The sequence below is a fragment of the Caretta caretta genome, chromosome 1 (genome assembly GCF_965140235.1).
Source record: "Caretta caretta isolate rCarCar2 chromosome 1, rCarCar1.hap1, whole genome shotgun sequence".
In the NCBI taxonomy this organism is placed as follows: Eukaryota; Metazoa; Chordata; order Testudines; family Cheloniidae; genus Caretta; species Caretta caretta.
This window is the reverse complement of record NC_134206.1, coordinates 200,174,723-200,194,251: the sequence shown is the minus strand read 5'-3', so window position 1 is coordinate 200,194,251 and position 19,529 is coordinate 200,174,723. Positions and strand designations below refer to the sequence as shown.

The following is a 19,529-nucleotide window of genomic DNA, read 5'->3' as shown; positions in this document are numbered from 1 at the left end:
TCTTCAAACAGCTCATTGGACATTCCACCCATTCTAAAAATTGGTTTATGGCATTGGGAAATTCAACCAGGGAAACAAAATGGGGCATGTATAAGTGACAACCCTGCACCAGACAAGCTAGCTTCAAACATTCATGATCTTCAAAGACATGAAAGCACATCCATAGACATGTAAAGCAAGAAATGTATCTTCAGTACTGTCTGTGTAGCTTTTGCAGAGCCCTCATGGACTTTGTTTTTTGTTTTTTTATTTAATTACCAACCAGTAATTTTCTTCAGACATGAAGCCAGCAGGAGACAGGCAGTGTTTTGTCTCGTTTTGTTTGGATTTTTTTTTTTTTTTTAAGGGCTGTTAACAAATTGCAGCAGGTAACTCAGAACAAATTAACTCAATTAAAAAAAACTGATCACAATCAATCACAGTTTTAATCACACTGTTAAACAGAATACCAATTTAAATTTATTACATAATTTTTTTTTTACATTTTCAAATATATCAATGTCAATTACAATACAGAATACAAAGTGTGTAGTTCTCACTTTATATTATTTGTGATTAAACAGTATGTTTCAATTCACCTCAGACAAGTACTGTAGTGTAATCTCTTTATTCTGAAAGTGCAATTTACAAATGTAGATTTTTTGTTACATAACTGCGCTCAAAAATAAAACAATGTAAAACTTTCGAGCCAATAAGTCCACTCAGTCCTACTTCTTGTTCAGCCAATCGCTAAGACAAACACGTTTGTTTACATTTATGGGCAATAATGCTGCCCACTTCTTATTTGTTTCACCTGAAAGTGAGAACAGGTGTTCGCATGGCACTTTTGCAGCCGGCATTGCAAGGTATTTACATGCCAGATATGCTAAACATGCCTGTTCTCACTTTCAGGTGACATTGTAAATAAGAAGCGGGCAGCATTATCTCCCATAGATGTAAACAAACTTGTTTGTCTTAGCAATTGGCTGAACAAGAAAGAGGCCTGAGTGGACTTGTAGGCTCTAAAGTTTTACACTATTTTGTTTTTGAGTGCAGTTATGTCAAAAAAAAAATCTACATTTGTGGTTGCACTTTCACCATAAAGAGATTGCACTACAGTATTTCTAGATTAATTGAAAAATACTATTTATGTTTTTTACAGTGCAAATATTTGTAATAAAAAGTTAAGTGAGCACTGTGCACTTTGTATTCTGTTGTAATTGAAGTCAATATATTTGAAAATGTAGAAAAACATCCAAAAATTTAAATAAATATTCTACTATTAAAACTGCAATTAATCACGATTTTTTTTAAATCTCATGATTAATTTTTTTAACCGTTTGACAGCCCTAATTTTTTCAAGATTCACTGAGAGATGCAGTATTGTGATTCTTTAGACTGCTTTGGTTTCACAGTGATATCGCTGAACATTTAGCGCTAACGTGAGTTTTAAATTTCAACATGTATACACAATTTGCATCAGTTCTTGGAGAGTGGAAAGGTCAGATGTGCTAAGAACTCCAGCTCAGGCTGACTTCTAAGGAAGCCAGGAGTGTTCATCACCTCTGAAAGTTATGCTCTAATACAGTACTTCCCAAACGTTTGAAACCTGAACCCCACTCACCTGCTTTAGAAAAATTAAACCAATCACATCCTGCCTTCAACCCGTCATGGGCTGTTAGAGGCCTAGCCATCTTCGTTTATACATTTTTTTTTTATTATTTTTTTTTTGCCCCTCCAGCTAGGCTTTTGGGTTCACCTCCCTACATAGCAGCACTTTGGGAAATGCTACCCTATTTGTTTTCATATTTAAAGTGGTGTATCATGAGATAGAAGTATCTGAAAAAGGTTAATATACATCATCCAAGTATACCGTCATTCTTTTTATGTTTATTTTTCTAATAAAACTCAGACTTAGACAGAACTATAAAATGTTGCATACAATTTATTTAGTGATAGACAACTACAAATATAGACCATCACATATTAAACTGACCACAAAACTGCCAGAGAAGCATTTCCCCCATCCCTCAGAGGCATACAACCTGTGCACATCACATAAGACTGGCACTGGCTTCTTTCCTCTGGGAAGCTTGTATCTGAGCAGCATCCAATACACCAATTTCCCAGCCTCTTGTGTATTTACACAACATAACACATTTAGAGTGACAAGAGAAAACACCCCATACTGCATTTTATTTTGTAGGGAAGTATAACTTTCTAATAGGATCCTGTGATTTCTCCAAGGTGCACATTCCATTTAAATGCATGGTAGCCAAAAAAGATGGATATCAGATGTGAACATATTCAGAGATAAGTGCAAACTCCACAGCTGTTTTAAACAGATCACAAAACACTGGAAGCAGTAATGGAAGGGCTCACACACACAATATATGCTAAACATGCAAAACACCCCTTCTCAATACTAGACATGAAATAGGTGGATTTTTCTCCTCCATCCTGCCTCAGTGTGATGGAGCTGAACATTATCACTGACCAAACCTGAACCATAGTATTTTTAGCCAGCACACAGGTATGTTTCCTTATGTTATCAGCATCCCAACTCTCCTCTCCATCACTACCAACCACGACTCCAAAATGTCTGATTTTTTTAAGCCTCTTAGGAGGCATCTAAAATGGTATATGCTTTAAATAAAGGATGCAGTAAGACTTACTTCCCCGCACAACAGCCCCCTCTTTGCTCAATGTTGTTCCTATCCTTTGCCTTCTTTTCCCCCTCACTGAATGAGACCTAAATGTATTTCCCCCAAATTTATTTACTATGCCTGCTTCCATGTCAAATTCCTTCCCTGCCAGATTCACCCTGTTTATCTAGATATAGGGGGCTTAACTAGGAACCAAGTGCGGGGAGAAGTAGTTTGGAGGTAGCTGCGGCCTGGTGCTGGAGAAAGAATAAATTGGGGATTTTTGCATATGAGGATTTACCTGCCTCTCAGTGGCCACATATGCAGTCATCCCACACTCTAAATGTCCCTGGGTAACATCTACCTGGAAATTAGCTAGCTCTTTGAGTAGTAAGTTATATTTTAAACTCAGTCCTCTTCTCTAGTTGAATCAAACTGAGAGTAAATCATTTAATGTGTTTGTTTTGCATGCTAGTCTTTTCCAAATGTAAGGCTGCAGGTGTATTCAGGAATACTTTGCATGGATATACTTTACAAATTAATCCTCACAAATCCAGTAAGGTAGGAATGTATTACCCCCATTTTATAGATGGGAAACAGAGGCACAGAACGGTTAAGTGACGTACCCATAGTTATACAGTGAATCTGTGGCAGAGCCAGGCCTACTGCTTAGGAGTTCCTGCCTTGCAGCCCCATGCTCACTCCACTCAACCATACTGCCTCACTGCACTAGTGAAGCCAATCTTCAGAAAGACACCTGCCATCACTATCATGGCAGTAGCTTTCTCTAAAATTCAGTGTCATCTTAAACCAAAACAGCTTTCATTCTTTTAAGTCGCAATGGTTTTCTTAATTTTTTGTAAAACATCTAAATATCTTATCACTATGGGTAAACTCTAAATTGCATATTTTGATGCAGAGAAGAATTAGAATATATACATTTCTTAAGATTAAAACTTTTCTTCCCTCATCTAGATTATTGCCATCATTGTGGAATATTAAATCAGTTTAACACTTAAAATTTACTTTTTGTCATCACCTGCATTTAATTCTTGCGTGTCATTCAATATGGGCATGAAACCAGATTGGTCAGTTTAGATTCTTGGTTCTCATGCTATATTACATCGATGTGTTTAGGTTTTACGACTACATAGGGTAAATGTTTAAATCCACAAAAGTATAAATTGTGTTGGAACAGAATCATGAATATACATACACAAATACACTTTTAATCATATTAGGATTTGTAGTATGTAAGAAATAAAACCTAAATTTCACACCTAAAATATTGTCCCTTTAAAGCTTGGGAAACTCTAGTCTCAAAAAACGAACACCTCAACCCTTTAGGAATTGAAATACCTGGGACTCAGCAGTTTGATTGTCAGGCCACGACCAACTAAATGGGGGGCTGGCCGGGAAGTCGATGCAGTACAATGCATTTTAATGACTAGAATACTACATTAGCAGCACACCTAATACAAGTAAGAGTCAGATTAGTATTGTCAGACAGTCCAGCCACACTAGATATCAGGTGAATTGGTACTTGATAAACTTACCATTGTGTGGGCCTGTTAACTTCAAGCCATTTCCCTGCTCTGTGTTAATGGCTCCCGAACAAGGTGATATCTTTATAATGTGTCTGAAATTGTAATGCTTTGCACATTGCTAGCTTTTTAAAAGCTATTCACGAGGGAAGAATAAATATCCTCCAATAAAACGTCTGGGATTAAAATTCAGAGAAATTACCCAACTTGTATATTATCTTACACCAAGGGGAGCCAAGCAAAATTTCTAATGTACAACAGAAGGTCAATCATCATATACATCATAGGGAACAAAACCTTTTATTGTAGACAAATTCTACATACAGTTAATAAAAGCTGCTCAGGTTTGTGAATTACACTAGCTTCTCGGTACCAAGAGCCAAAATTCTTGATCCAGGGTGCTAGTGGTTGTGGGTGTAGGCAATATAGCTGCCAAATGCTCAAAACAGAACAAAAACTGCTATTCATGGGAGGAGTTTATTCTCCAAGGCAATTCTCACCTAATGGCAGTCTACCATTAATTCCAGACAGGGGTTTGAAATAATAATTAAAAAAAAAGGACAATATACACATTAGTGAAACCTGTCTGAAATGAGCTTTTTGCCCCCTTAAGGCTACAGAAAAATTAGCCAAACAAATGATCTTTAGCCCATAAATAGTGAAACTACGCCAGTAGTAATGGTCAAGTGATCATATGATCTCCAGAAGAGGGCCCATTTCAAGTCCACAAAAAGTCACATTTATTTACATTCCATGCATGTGCTTTCTGATGAGGCTGTAGGCTCAGGATCCAACTTCTCTGGGAATTCTAGCTTCTCACAAACAGTCTCCTTTACAGGTAAATACTGAGAGATCTCATTAGGCTCCGTGAACAGGGAGGGTGGAACATGCTAAGGAGCAAATATTTTAGTTAGAAATAAATCAACAGACAAACGAATATTTTCAAAGCAAAGTTTAAAGGGACCCAACTTAAACTCCCACCTGTATGAAATATTCATAGTTAAAACACGCAATATCAGCCAGCTATATTCATTCAATGTACTTTATGCATTTAACTGAATGTTGTGTACACTCTGTTTTCCTGCTCTGTGAGAGTCTTTCAGAACAAAAACATTTAATAGAAAAATATAACTAAAACCACAAAAACTGGCAGGGACACTCAAGGGCAAGTGTGGGGTACTCAAAACTACATTTCACTTTTTTTTTTTTTTTTAACTGATTGCATTTTTAAATTGAATTTCTGCTCCAAAAAGTGGCTGAAAATGGTATTGTGGAGTCCCATGTTTAATGTCTCCTAATGACTCCAACATCTTCAATGGAGTAGCTCAGGTGTAACTGACTAGCACATCAACTATTCTGTTAATAATGTCAGTGCACTTCCTCTTCATTCTGAAGAGCCCAATAGAGTTACCAGTAAAAGTTTTAGACACTGAAGTCAGCAGACAGAATTCTGAATACACACAGGGAACCAACCTGTTCAGTAAATGGAACCACCAAAAAACCTGCATTTTCAGAGCAAAAATGCTCTAATTCTAAGTGTTTAGAAATATTTCATTCAAGCATCTTAAATTAAAACCAGATAATTCAATGGAAGAGGCATTTCACAAACTCTCTTCTCTATAGGTGCTTCCAGAGACTACACTGCCACATTACTTACAAGAAGTCTGAAGGGGAGTTATTCTGAGAACACTAACTTCAAGCCTGATATTACTCAAAAGTTGCTGGAATGCAGCCCATACTGCAGCCTGTTCAGGCTTTTATCAAAGCACAGTGCTGTTGGATTTTGAAACTGGCTCTTAATGTAATGTGCTGGATTTCATACTACTCTGAATGATTTTTAGATCCGATGTTCCCAATTTACAAGTCCAAAGCTGACTTTTATCTAACAGGTAGCTCTGCAAACTCAACTAGGAAAATCCATTTGTGCTCTGTCCCTTTATCATGACCAGCAATAAAGATTCTGTAGCTTAGATGATCATTTTGAAGTATGTGACAGAACAGCATCCAGTTCACTCCGCTAGCTATGTGGACTCTACAACACAAACTTAGATTCTGTCATTAAACAGATTTAATTCAGATATGCAGGGATCATATACTGTATGCTGAATAAGAAAGGGTCATTCTTATAGCATAATCCCTTATTTCTAAGGATCTCCAATGTTTTACAAACAAAGCCCCAGAAATCCCCCCAAAAATTAGTGCAGCATTAGCCTCATTTTACAGATGGGGAAAATGAGGCAGAGAAACATTAAGTGATTTGTCCTAGGTCACACAATGAGTCAATGGTGGAGTCAAGAAAAGAACTCAGTAGTCCCAACTCTTAGTTCCTAGCTCTAACAACTAGATCTTGCAGCTCTCTCTAAGTGCTTATACTATTGTACAAATGCACTTTAGTAGCATAAGGCCAATTATAGCTTTCGCATCAGCCAGTCTGCATCAGTCTGTGTTAGTAAATAGACCTCAAATATTGCTAGCAGTGTAGGCAACCACTAGTCTGCGGAATTAATTGCCACAGGAGATCATGGGGTCTTAAATTGTGGATGAATAATTCTATTTATAATAATTCTAATATTTATAACTATTCAAACAAAGATGAATAGTAATCTAGTACCATGTGTCACTTTATGGGCAGATTATCTACAAGGTCCAAGAATCAATCTTCCTCCAAATAGCACTGCACAATGGTCAGGAGGTGTTTTGTCTCTCTTGAGGTACAAGGCTAAAACAAGCAGAGCTCTGACCTGATATGGCACTTTCTACACCAGTCATAAGACACTGAAGCTAGTATACGTGGAAAACATGTTTAAAATGCATTACCGTTAAGCTTGAAATTTTGCTTTCTTTAGATGTGTATTCCCGTAACATGTAGGGCTTGTCAGCCTAATAAGAGAAAACAGTCAAAACAGTTACAAAAATATATTCTCTAGTATTCTGTGAAATGAACATTGTAAATAAACTGAATTTGAATACATCTGGATTTTGTTGGCTAAAGATTTTTCAGTGTAGAGACTAGAATTTAAGTTTACTGTGGGAAAAAAAAATGAAGTTAGCAATTTCAATCTAGCTCCCAGCAGTCATTTTTCTGCAAAACAAGAACTATAATTTAATATATTTGTTAATCTTTGCTCAGGTGAAGCCCAATTATTGGCATCATCAATGGCATTGAAGGGAGGAACAAACAATACATCATGTTCATCCCAGAAGTGCCCTGATCTCATTTCATGGGATGCCTGGGCTCAAGTGCAATCTTAGGAGTTTCTTGCACCTTGGTCTGGCAACAGCATCACAAAAATTTCCCCGAGAAGAGTGCAGTCTGTGGCACTCTCCAGAAGTCAGCCATAGAGCAACAAGGCAACAACAAAGAGGTATCTATCCTGCCAGGATATTTTTCAACAACAGAGACAGGGAAGAAGCAGCAGAATATGGCAGCCCACCTTTAAATACGAGGAAGGTGTCAAATTTAGATGCCACAGGCACCTCACCATCACAAGTTCTCTTCTCCTCCAAATGCATGGTTACAGGTCTGGGGAGCTGTATGACTTGAGAAGCAGAAAATTCAGACTCCAAGGGAGTTTCTCAATTTGTACCTACAGTACAGTGGATTTTGACTTCCACAGAAGGCTGTCTTTTATTCCAAAATGATCTACCTGTCATGGAGCCAGACACTATGTGCATGTGACTCAAATGGCTGCATAAAATAATGCTGAATTATGTCCTGTACTGAGCAATACACATATAGCCAGTACTCTCTGCAGCAACAGCGAGACGGTCCCGGTAGTCATATAGCTTTCTACCTGGTTTAACAGAGTAGTAAAGGAAGGAGACCTCTAAAGTACATACTATCCAAGCTTCTCTAAGTGCTTTACAGACAGCTTCATAATAAATAAAGCTTAATAGCTTCAATATCACCTATTTGGTAAGTTATCCACATTTTAAAGATGGGAAACTAAAGCAGAGGAAAACCAACTTCCCCAAAATCATATCATGAGTCACAGATGGAACTGGGAATTCTGACTCAGTTCTATATGCAAGCCACTAAAATGTACTCCCTCCTCAAAAACTGGAAAATTATGTAAAATACATAAACGAATGAGATGTGTAAATGCTGCTGGGAGCCACAACAAGCCAACAGGAGATGTCTGGAGGTTGGGAGCAATTAGCATAGAGAACAAGATCATAGTGTTCATTTTAAGAAAAGGAGTACTTGTGGCACCTTAGAGACTAACCAATTTATTTGAGCATGAGCTTTCGTGAGCTACAGCTCACTTCATCAGATGTTTACCGTGGAAACTGCAGCAGACTTCATTTTGTATGTTCCACTTCTTTCCCTTACCCTTTGTCTCTCTTGTCTGTTTAAACTATAAGCTCTTCAGGTCAAGGACTGTCTACTACTCTGTGTTTGTACAGTGCCTAGCACAATGGGGCTCCATTCTTAGTGGGTCCTTGGGCATTACCGTAATAAATATGCATAAAATAATACATTCAAAGTTCAGTCCAGTTAGCCTCTACTCTCCCTAACCCAACATCAGCATTGCTGTGACTTCTGCAATTCCTCTGACAGAAAGTAACACTAGAGGGTCAATGTAGGTGAGGTGATATCTTTCATTGTACCAACTTCTGTTGGGGAGAGTGACAAGCTTTTAAACTCACACAGAGCTCTTCTGCAGGTCTGGGAAACTTACTCATTTTAGCTGTGACACTGAATTAGTTTCCCAGTTCTGTAAGCTCAAAAGCTTGTCTCTCTCACCAATACAAGTTGGTTCAATAAAAGATATTACCTCACCCACTTCGTCTCTCTAATATCCTGGGACGGACACGGCTACACCACCACTGCATACAATGACAGTACCACTGTACGGGCCATATTCTGCCAAGTGGAACATGAAACAGACATCAAGGATATAAGTGTTTACCTCATGGTAAAGTCTTGTATCATTCATCCTGATAAGTACACCATCAACGCGCAAGAAAAACCTCAACAACACAAAGAAGCTGGAAGGCATTACTCTCTGCAAAAAAACAAGATGTTTCATTTGACACATTATGACATTTTACTGTAAAATATGCAGCCATTTAGCCAGATGTTCAGAACCACTAGTGCTAGTAGCGCTTGGACTGTTCCAAGCCACAGTCTTGTGAAGAGTATAAGCTCCACTGGACTGAATGGGAGGCAGTGAGCTTTAAATGGTGCAGTCAAGGTCTGTGCCTAATGATCTGTTATAGCTGCCTCAAAAGATTGAGAAAATATCAATGTACATAATTAACATGATTCAACAAATTATTACATAACATTTATAATGATCCTGCCCTGCCTATTGCCGTGACAGGGGAAAAGATTGTTCCTTGTAACCTCTGATACCAATATCCTTTTCTTCTACAAGATTATGCTTTTAGAAAGAAAAACAAAAAACTTACATTTTAAATATATTTGCCAGTTGGGGCATTAAATGTCTCCCAAACAGACGTAACTCCTCAATATTATGATCCAGGCCATCACATAAGACAGGCCTCACCCCCCCAACGGTAATTCGACACTGCAGTTGTGAACCAGCAGGAGTAAAGAGACGCACTAGCTTGGTTTACATCAGCATGCTAAAAATAGCAGTGTGGCCACAGTGGCATGGACAGCAGTTTGAGCTAGCCACACAGGTACAGTCACACCGAGTCCTCTGGGTATGTACTCTAGTGGCTAGCCCAAGCCACTGCCCATGCTGCCATGGCCATACTGTTATTTTTAGTGTGCGTCTCTCTACCCAGGCTGGGAAGCACACCTCTCGAACCCAAGCAGTGGGGATAGATCCCATCCTATTCATTTAAGGATTTTGTAACAAAAGAATGAACACTAGGACGTTGATGGTAATTGATACACACTTCTACAGCATTCACAAAGTGCTTTACAAATTTCAGCCAATTAATCCTCAACTCCCCTTGTGAAGCAGGTGAGAAATTGCAGAAGCAAGCTGTTATTATAGAGGGACAGAGTCAAGGTAAATCCCCTTTAGAAATGTTCCTTACCTGTAACACTAAAACCACCTTGATTATTTACACTGAAGGAATTTTTAAATTTTAGTTTATTGTACTGTTCCCACTTTGAATCCAAACAGCTTGTGAAAGTTTGGGGACCTGTGGGTTGTTCCCATTGGGAGAAAACACTCATGATGGAGTCTGGTATTTTTGTTTATTTACAAAGAATGTACAAAGTCCTCTTTCTTCAAATGCAGGAGGAACAAAACAAAAAACCCAGAAAAACTAAAAAGGAGATTGCTTCTTTGCTCACAAAACCAAATTTTCAGCCAGTACGCTGACCCAAAACCTCTCCTCTCAGCATGTTGCAGGGCCACACTACTGTGGTTCCAGGCTATGTCTGCTTAGCATTCTCTCTCTGCTTCAGCTTCTGTGCACATCTCTCGCCCTCTCCCCACACCCACAGAACACTTCTCCCTTACTCAAAAACAGTACTCAGTTAAAAAAAAATTAAAAAAAAACAAAAACAAAAAACCTCCCCCAAAGTCTTTCGAACTCCTGAGTGACCTTGAGTGTGCCTTTGTCTTGGAGGCCACAATTGTCTTACATTTAACCTGAAAGAAGGCCTGCTGTTCCACTCATCAATTTAATGGGTCTTAACTAAACCTATAACAGTACATTAGGTCTGCTTTTTACTTTCCTTAACTGCAACTCAAGAGAAGATTTTTGGGGGGGGAGGGGGAATATGTATTTAGGAAGTGATTAAACTCACTATTTTTACACTCAGGCTTGAAACGCCATGATCATGAAGCTCATCTTCGAACAGCAGAACTTCTTCAAAAAACATAATCTGTTCCCGGGCTTTCAATTTCTCTGTATCAATGTGATCAGTTGTAGGTACAACCTAGGAAAATTAAGTTCAAGAATAGTTAGCATAATTTGGCAGCGATGTTGTAGCAGTGTCGGTCCCAGTATATTAGCGAGACAAGGTGGGTGAAGTAGTTACTTTTACTGGACCAAATAATTCTACTGGCCCAATTTCTCTTGATGAGAGAGAAGCTTTCAAACTTACACAGAGTCTTCTTCTCACCAACAGAAGTTGGTCTAATAAAAGATATTACCTCACCCACCTTGTCTCTCTAGCATAATTTGGCATAAGATATCTGCAGGCTATGTCTTCTGCTGAAAACCCTGTACTCTACAACTCCCTGGTTTAATACATCTTTAATTCTGTGGTGCTCAGTCAAAAGTCTCTGAGCTTCTTATAGAAAAAAATTGCTGAAAGCTAAAAATTCCAAGAGTAAAGTTTGGGATTTCCCATGAGCTGTCATTTTGCAGATTGGGGCAGGCTAAGCATGGGTTTTGCTAAATTTCACTTGAAAAAAAAGTATCTGCAAACAGTTGTGACTGAATTCTGGATTTCAAACAGTTGGGGAAGTACTGAGAGTATTGTGATGCTGGCCGCCCAGGAGCCAGCTCTTGCCAAGACTGTAGGCATTAGCTAAGAACTGACAAACTCATAGCTGGAGACCAGACCAGCTCATTTATGTGTCAGTGTTGCCCAAAATAGGTATTAAGTCTTATAAGAATGTATTTAGGGTTCAGAGTCTGTAGATTGTTTGCAAGTTTTTGCATGAATTTATTTTATTTGTAATGTCTGCATTCCATGCTATCAGGAAATATGTACGTTTTGCTTTATAACTTTGAAAATGTTTGCTCTAATCTTGTGAACTCAAATGATAAGAGTGCTCCCACCAGCCTGTTCAGAAGAACTATCAAAATCAGATGGGCTATCAGGGAACATCGCAATACAAAGGATTAGTGAATGGCTGTATCACATCTTGGAAATGCCATGTGCAAGGAAGCTCATTCAGTGGACTTGCAGGCCAAACGAAGGAAATAAAACAAAGGCCAGGAGTACACTGCAGACCTATATTGGTATAACTTTAGCAATCCAAACCCCTGAGCGATGCAGTAATACCGTCCCAATCCCCCATGTAGACAGCACTATGTCGGCGGGAGAGCTTCTCCCACTGACACAGCTACTATCTCTCAGGAAGTAACTGCCAATGGGTAAAGCTCTCCTGTCGATGCAGTAGCGTCTTCACTAAGGCGCTGCAGCTGCACCACTGTAGCACTATACACGAAGATAAACCCAAAAACACATGAACATTTCCATCTCTTTACTGTTTGAACTCTCACAGGGTCAGAGACACTAAACGGAAGCCAGAGATCCCCACGGGTTACCTCTGGATCTGCCCTGAAAGACATTTTGAATTGACAGATCACAACTCTGTCACTCTTGGGATTTTTATTGCAACTTATTTGTGCGTATATGTTTGCTTGCTTTAACCTGTAACTAACTCATTTATTTTAAAACCTTTAGATAGTTTTTACAGGATTGGCTACTTGCATTGTCTTTGGTGTAAGATCTAGGGTACCAATTGATTTGGGGTAAATGACTGGCCTCTTGGGACTGGAAGCAATCTGAATATTTTGTGATTTTTGATGTAAATGACCATTTATCACTAAGTCCAGCTTGCCTGGACGGCGAGATAGACTGAAAAGTCTATAGTTACTGTCTATGATTCCATTGTAAGACTGGTGTAGTGATCCAGGAGTTCATATTTGTCACTGACTTGGTGAAATCTATGTATAGACCATACCACCATATCAGGATATGTGTCCTGTTTTTGTCAGTGTGCCCTGAGGTTGGCACTCACAATCGCGAGCCAGACCAGACAGTGTGACATGTATTAATAGATATTTCTGAATAGTATTTTGGTTATAAATACTGTAAGCTTCTATATTTTATATGGAACACCAAGAATTTTTATAGACAGACAATAAAAAAATGCTTCTTCCCCTTACCCAAGTTTTCTGTGCAGTTATCTTTCTCACTTCCCAGGTCCTCTCATTCTGTACACACACGCAAAGCTATCACTTTTATCCTCTCTGAAAAGGTACCAGGCCAAGGGCCATTTGGCCAACATGAGAAGTTTTATATTTATATAGCACAATTCATTCCAAAGGGACCCAAGAGTTTAGGGTTTTTTAAATAACTATAGTAAGGCTAGGGGATTAACTAGAATCATCTGCCTAGTAGAGGTAGGGGGTTGAGGGGTTTGGGTTTTTTTGCTTGTTAATATCAAGAAGACGCACTGGATATTTCAGAGCTACTTTAAAACGGTTACTTACGATCGGGGAGAGGTTGTCACAAATGAGGTATGAACACAGTTATTACTGTATATAAACACAGCACCACTGATTAACAGCCAAATCTGGGGTACAACGTCACAGCCAGCTGGCACGCTGCATGCTTAGAGTACTACAGAATTACAGGAGAACTTCAGTCCTCACATATCTGGGGAGTTCAGGACTTCAGCTGTAACCCAATAAACATTAAGAACCCACACACACACACAAGCATATATTCCAAATACAAGGGACTTTGGGGGCATTTTTATATATAATTCAGATTTAAAAAAAAAACAAACCACTAAATTATTCAAAGTGAACTGTGATTTGCTTAAAAAAAAAAATACTGAAGACTCCATAAACCCCAATTATACTTTGAAGGCAGATCTCTTCAAAACTATGCCACCTTATTTTAGAAGGCATGCTTTGTTTTTCAATAAGTCAAAACACAATGTGATGCAATGAGCACTTAACGAGGAGAAAAGACTCACTTTTAACTTTACAGTTTCTCCTAATAATGTTCCTTTGTAGTCTGTCGTATAGGTCCAATCATATGGTTTAACTACTTCTTTTGTGTGTTCAGCCTCAGTCCTCAATAAAGGAAGAGAAAACAACACACTTTGTAATAATCATTTAACATTACAATACCACATACAAGAGAGACATACCCTGGCCTCAACACTGATGTCCTTAAACAGTCAAAACTTCCTGGAAATAGCGGTTTTGCCTGTGCAAAGACACTAGTGTCAGGCCACATCTATACAGTACTGTTTCTTATTGACAATATCCATATTTATCCAGCGATTTTGAAGACCATTCTAAGCATCAACTCCCACAGCGTAAGTGCTTCGTTCATATGATTTTAGTCAGAAATCTTTAGTTTAACGTTGTCAAGTATTGTACAATTTAAGTTTGCCTGTTCAACCCAAGGATTCTGCTGGCAGAATGTATCTTAGGCATTTGTAAGTTCTGATTCTTCTGTGCCTCGCTTCATATACTGCGAGCATCACTGCTAACCACCTGATAAATACACAGTAGAATTGTGTATCAAGACTAAATGCACAACAAAAAGGAACCTCCAGTAGCAACATTTTGTACTTGCGTAGCACCTTTCACTTTAAGATGTCAAAGGGCATGATCTTGCAACATTAAAGTCACAACAGGAATTTTTCCAGTGACTTAAATGGATGCAGAATCAAACCCAAGTCCTTGACAAGTGTTAAATAAAGCATAATACTCCTGAGAAGCAGGCAAGTATAACTATCCCAGTTTTACAGATGTGGAGACTGAAGCACAGAAAGTTTAAGTGACTTTCAAGACCACTCAATAAGTGGCAGAGCCTTGGCTACCAGTCTCCTGCATTAGCCACCATATCACACTCCATCCCCCATCACATTAGTGCTTACCCTGTTACTGTGGTAATACCGCAGTGCTCACCTGCTCTCTTGCCATTCCTCTGCACAGGCCACTTTAATCATACCTTGATAGTTATTTACACATTTTAAAGCATCTGTTGCATTGAACTCAATTCCAAAGCCATAATCATGCTGAATTCTTAGGATGTTGTCTCCAAACATCATTTCTGGGAGGGAAGGCATGTGCAATTCATCAGCTAATCTGCACGCGGACAAAGAGGTTAAATCAATAGGGTTGCAATCTACATTTGCAGGACTTTGTAACTGTGCCCACAAGCATAGTTTAATTTGAGTGATCATTGTTCCTTCACACTACAAAATATTCCAGTAGTCTCCTCTCTTCCTCAACACTGTCGGAAGTTCTCTTAAACATGGAGAAGTTCACAAGTAGACAGCTGTGGTTGGTCTACACTAGAAAATTAGACCGAACTAATTAGATCATCACCCCTGAGCAACGTATTTAAGCTGATCTAAGCCCCTATGTAGACAATGCTAGATAAACGGAAGAATTCTTCCATCGACATCACTACCACCTCTCAGTTTTGCTACAGTGGCTGGAGAACCCCTCCTGTCACCTTAGTAAGCATCTACACTGAAGCACTCAGCTGTGCCACTGAAGCATTTTAAGTGTAGACATAGCCTTAGTACTACTTACCACACAGTATTACTTTAGAGCAAGATAACGATGCATGGGGAACCTGCATTTTTATTAGTAGTTTTACTGTGGCAACACCTAGGAGGGACAGACATGGACCAGGACCTACTGAGCTAGGCACTGTACAAGTGTAGTATTACTCTTTTGAACTACCAAGACAACAACTCACCAGAGTTGAGATATTTGCTTCAGAAGCACTTAAAGGCTACATGGGCAGTCTGCCCATTTAAAAAACTAGCTTCAGTTGAAGAAACATATGGCAAACAGAATGGCTCAGAGGATCAGTACAGTGAGATGCAACCTTTCATCTTTAGGTTAGCAGTTCTAAACCTACTCTGATTGGTAACTGATGGAAGTATTCATTATCTAGCAGGTGTTCAGTTATCTGTGAGGAGTTAATATCTCAATTAGAGAAAAATAAGCATCTACATTGCAAACAATTGACACTCTTTTGGGGTAGTTTCAGGAGACATCCGAAAGACTGTGTGGGCAATGCAGGCTACAGTTAGATTCTCTCCCCTACAAGTGGCCCATGCAGGTCAGGCTTGAGGAACATTGGTAGGGCTTACTGCAGGAAAGCTGACAAGCTACTACTATCTCTGGAGAATCTGCTCTGCAGACAAAAGGATTAAAAAGACAAGAATCCATCTCTCTTTCTCTCTCTCTTCTGTAATTGTGATCACTGTGCAGAGCTATGAGGTGAAAAATGCACTAAAAGTTATTTTAGTCACTAAAGCAAGCAGCTATAACTTAAGACACATCAGGACCAGATAGAATGAGCAAGGTGCCATTTTTGCAGTCACTTTTCAGACTAGAAGTGCATTGCATTTGTACAGTACACAGCACAATGGGGTCCAGCTTTATGACGAGGGCTCCTAGGTACTATGAAAAATAGTGTCCAAACCTTATGATTTCATCTGCCTGTATTTATTACACACTTTGCTACAAAATGCAATTAAATAGTCTATTCAGGACTTCGCATACAAAAAACATTTTTCAACATGAGACAGCCTTATATAAAAGAGCTTTTTAAGAAGTAAGTTTATAACAAGCAAATGAATCACACAAAAATAAATGCAACACAAGCTGAAAGTCACAGATTGGCAAGAGACTGAGAAGAGCTGAAGTAAGTCTGACAGATTTAATTTACCATAGGATTTGAGATCCAGAGATATCAAACTGTGAAAGATGGTTACTGCTAAACAAGCTCAGACTTTACTTTTAGTATCTGAAATATTTATATTTACTTTAATGTCCAAGTTTCAAACAAACTTTAGTCAGGTCTGAAGGAAGCAGTTTCCCCCACTGCTTTATAGAAACAGAAATTGTTGCCACGTGTGAACAGGCAAGTGGTCCATTTGTAAGAAAACCTGAGTTGATCAGTCCACAACAAGAGTCCTGAATACCTTAGGAAGAGGAAAGCAAAACCATCCCTGCCTCTCAAACCAAAAGATGATCCACAGTATCACACAAAGGACGCAAAAGAAACTCTTGACCCCAGCTGATGGCCCTTTGGGACTTACATTTATTGGGGTTCTTTTTTCAAAGTAGTTCTTTCTGCAGTGGCTCTTTAGGAGATTTCCTTAGCAGAAACTCAGCTCTTGCTCAATAACGATATACCTACACTGCATTGTAAACCCAGGTCTGCGGGGCCCATGCTTGGAGACTCAGGCTATGTCTACATCAGCACTTTTGTCAGTCAGTGGTGTGAAGAAAAAAAAAAACACCCCACACCTACGACCGACGTAAGTTTCACCGACAAAAGTGCCAGTGCCGACCGCTCTAGGCGGGAGCGCGTCTCAGGACGACAAACATAGCTACCGCCACGCACTGGGGGTGGTATAATTACGTCAACAGGAGAACTCCCTCCGTGTGGGTGGACAGCGGGGGGGGGGTCAGGCTCAAACCCCAACCTGCGCCCAGGTTTACAACGCAGACCCGTCAGAGGCGCCCTCCCGCACTCGCTGAGCGGGCACAGGCAGCCCCCGCCCACCACCCAGGGAGGGCCCGATCGGTCAAACCCGAGCCGGGTCTGTGACCCCCCCCCCACCCATCAGGCCTGGAAACGGCGTCAGCGGCCACGACCCCCCGGCCCCGCGGGCCCCGCCCCCACCTCTCGGCCTGGGCCGATTTCATGATGTGGGTCCGGGCGGCGTTGAGTCTCCAGGGCCCGAAAGTGAAGTCGCGGCTGGTGCTTTGGAACACGGGGTACATGGCGGGGCCGGCGGGAGGGGACGGGGAGGGGACGCGGCGGGGACAGGGAGAGGAGAAAGAGACGGTTGCCGGTCTCCCCCCAGCACCAGCGCCGCCGGAACCGGAATCCACTCCCCGCCCCCCTGCACTTCCGCTTCCGGGGTCACTCACCTGGGCGCGAGCCAGAAAGAAGCCGGCGTCGTGACGCGAGGCTGGCGCCGCGGACGGAGGGAGGGAGGTGGGAGCGCGGAACATGAAAAAGAGGCGGGCGCGGTCACGTGACAAAGGCCGAGTGACGCGGGGGACCAACAGATGTGATTCATCACTTTGGATGAGCTATTGCCAGCGGGAGAGTGAGTTTGTGTGTGTGGTTTTTGGGAGGGCGGTGAGGGGGTGAGAGAACCTGGATTTGTGCAGGAAATGGCCCAACTTGATTATCATACACATTGTGAAAAGAGTGGTCGCTTTGGATGGGCTATCACCAGCAGGATTGATTATCATGCACAAAACCTGTCATTGTGTAAAGAGTTGTCACTTTGGATGGGCTATCACCAGCAGGAGAGTGAATTTGTGTGGGGGGGGTGGAGGGTGAGAAAACCTGGATTTGTGCTGGAAATGGCCCAACCTGATGATCACTTTAGATAAGCTATTACCAGCAGGACAGTGGGGTGGGAGGAGGTATTGTTTCATATTCTCTGTGTGTATATAATGTCTGCTCCAGTTTCCACGATATGCATCCGATGAAGTGAGCTGTAGCTCACGAAAGCTCATGCTCATATAAATTGGTTAGTCTCGAAGGTGCCACAAGTCCTCCTTTTCTTTTTAAGATGCCACAAGTACTCCTTTTCTCCTTACAATGTGTATGATAATCAAGGTGGGCCATTTCCAGCACAAATCCGGGGATTAACAAGAACGTCGGGGGAGGGGGGGGTTAGGAAAACAAGGGGAAATAGAAAAGGAGTACTTGTGGCACCTTAGAGACTAACCAATTTATTTGAGCATGAGCTTTCGTGAGCCACAGCTCACTTCATCACACCTCATGCTCAAATAAATTGGTTAGTCTCTAAGGTGCCACAAGTACTCCTTTTCTTTTTGCGAATACAGACTAACACGGCTGTTCCTCTGAAAAGGGGAAATAGGTTACCTTGCATAATGACTTAGCCACTCCCAGTCTCTATTCAAGCCTAAGTTAATTGTATCCAATTTGCAAATGAATTCCAATTCAGCAGTCTCTCGCTGGAGTCTGGATTTGAAGTTTTTCTGTTGTAATATCGCAACTTTCATGTCTGTAATCGTGTGACCAGAGAGATTGAAGTATTCTCCGACTGGTTTGTGAATGTTATGAGTCTTGACATCTGATTTGTGTCCATTTATTCTTTTACGTAGAGACTGTCCAGTTTGACCAATGTACATGGCAGAGGGGCATTGCTGGCACATGATGGCATATATCACATTGGTAGATGTGCAGGTGAACGAGCCTCTGATAGTGTGGCTGATGTTATTAGGCTCTGTGATGGTGTCCCCTGAATAGATATGTGGGCACAGTTGGCAATGGGCTTTGTTGCAAGGATAGGTTCCTGGGTTAGTGGTTCTGTTGTGTGGTATGTGGTTGCTGGTGAGTATTCGCTTCAGGTTGGGGGGCTGTCTGTAGGCAAGGACTGGCCTGTCTCCCAAGATCTGTGAGAGTGTTGGGTCATCCTTCAGGATAGGTTGTAGATCCTTAATAATGCGTTGGAGGGGTTTTAGTTGGCTGAAGGTGACGGCTAGTGGCGTTCTGTTATTTTCTTTGTTAGGCCTGTCCTGTAGTAGGTGACTTCTGGGAAATCTTCTGGCTCTATCAATCTATCTATCTATCTATCTAACTCGGGGCCTCTCCTTCTGCTCCTCCATCCCCACGAACATGATACAGTTCTGTGGTGACCTAGAATCCTATTTT

The 19,529-nt window shown here is 40.6% G+C and overlaps 1 protein-coding gene across 2 annotated transcripts; it reads right to left on the bottom strand.

Moving 5' to 3' along the window:
* Window positions 1-1,904: 1,904 nt before the first annotated feature.
* Window positions 1,905-17,733, bottom strand: TIPRL (TOR signaling pathway regulator). 2 transcript variants are annotated; one of them, XM_048817216.2, is made up of 7 exons: window positions 17,514-17,733; window positions 14,768-14,947; window positions 13,822-13,921; window positions 10,905-11,036; window positions 9,082-9,177; window positions 6,986-7,048; window positions 1,905-5,058 (listed from the first exon to the last, which is right to left on the bottom strand). In XM_048817216.2, the coding sequence occupies exons 1-7, from the start codon at window positions 17,612-17,614 to the stop codon at window positions 4,909-4,911; spliced, it is 822 nt and encodes a 273-aa protein (XP_048673173.1). In that variant the 5' UTR covers window positions 17,615-17,733; the 3' UTR covers window positions 1,905-4,908. The 2 variants fall into 2 exon arrangements, with proteins under 2 accessions (XP_048673173.1, XP_048673180.1); XM_048817223.2 differs by lacking the exon at window positions 17,514-17,733 and adding an exon at window positions 16,924-17,419.
* Window positions 17,734-19,529: the final 1,796 nt, after the last annotated feature.

Bases quoted from the DNA above. Each gene is read 5' to 3' on its own strand.
- TIPRL (XM_048817216.2), bottom strand. From the start codon at position 17,614: ATGTACCCCGTGTTCCAAAGCACCAGCCGCGACTTCACTTTCGGGCCC. The intron at 14,948-17,513 runs GTGGGGGCGGGG...GTCCGCGTGCAG, and splicing joins AAATCGGCCCAGGCCGAGAG to ATTAGCTGATGAATTGCACA. The intron at 13,922-14,767 runs GTGAGCACTGCG...TCCTTTATTGAG, and splicing joins GAGGAATGGCAAGAGAGCAG to GACTGAGGCTGAACACACAA.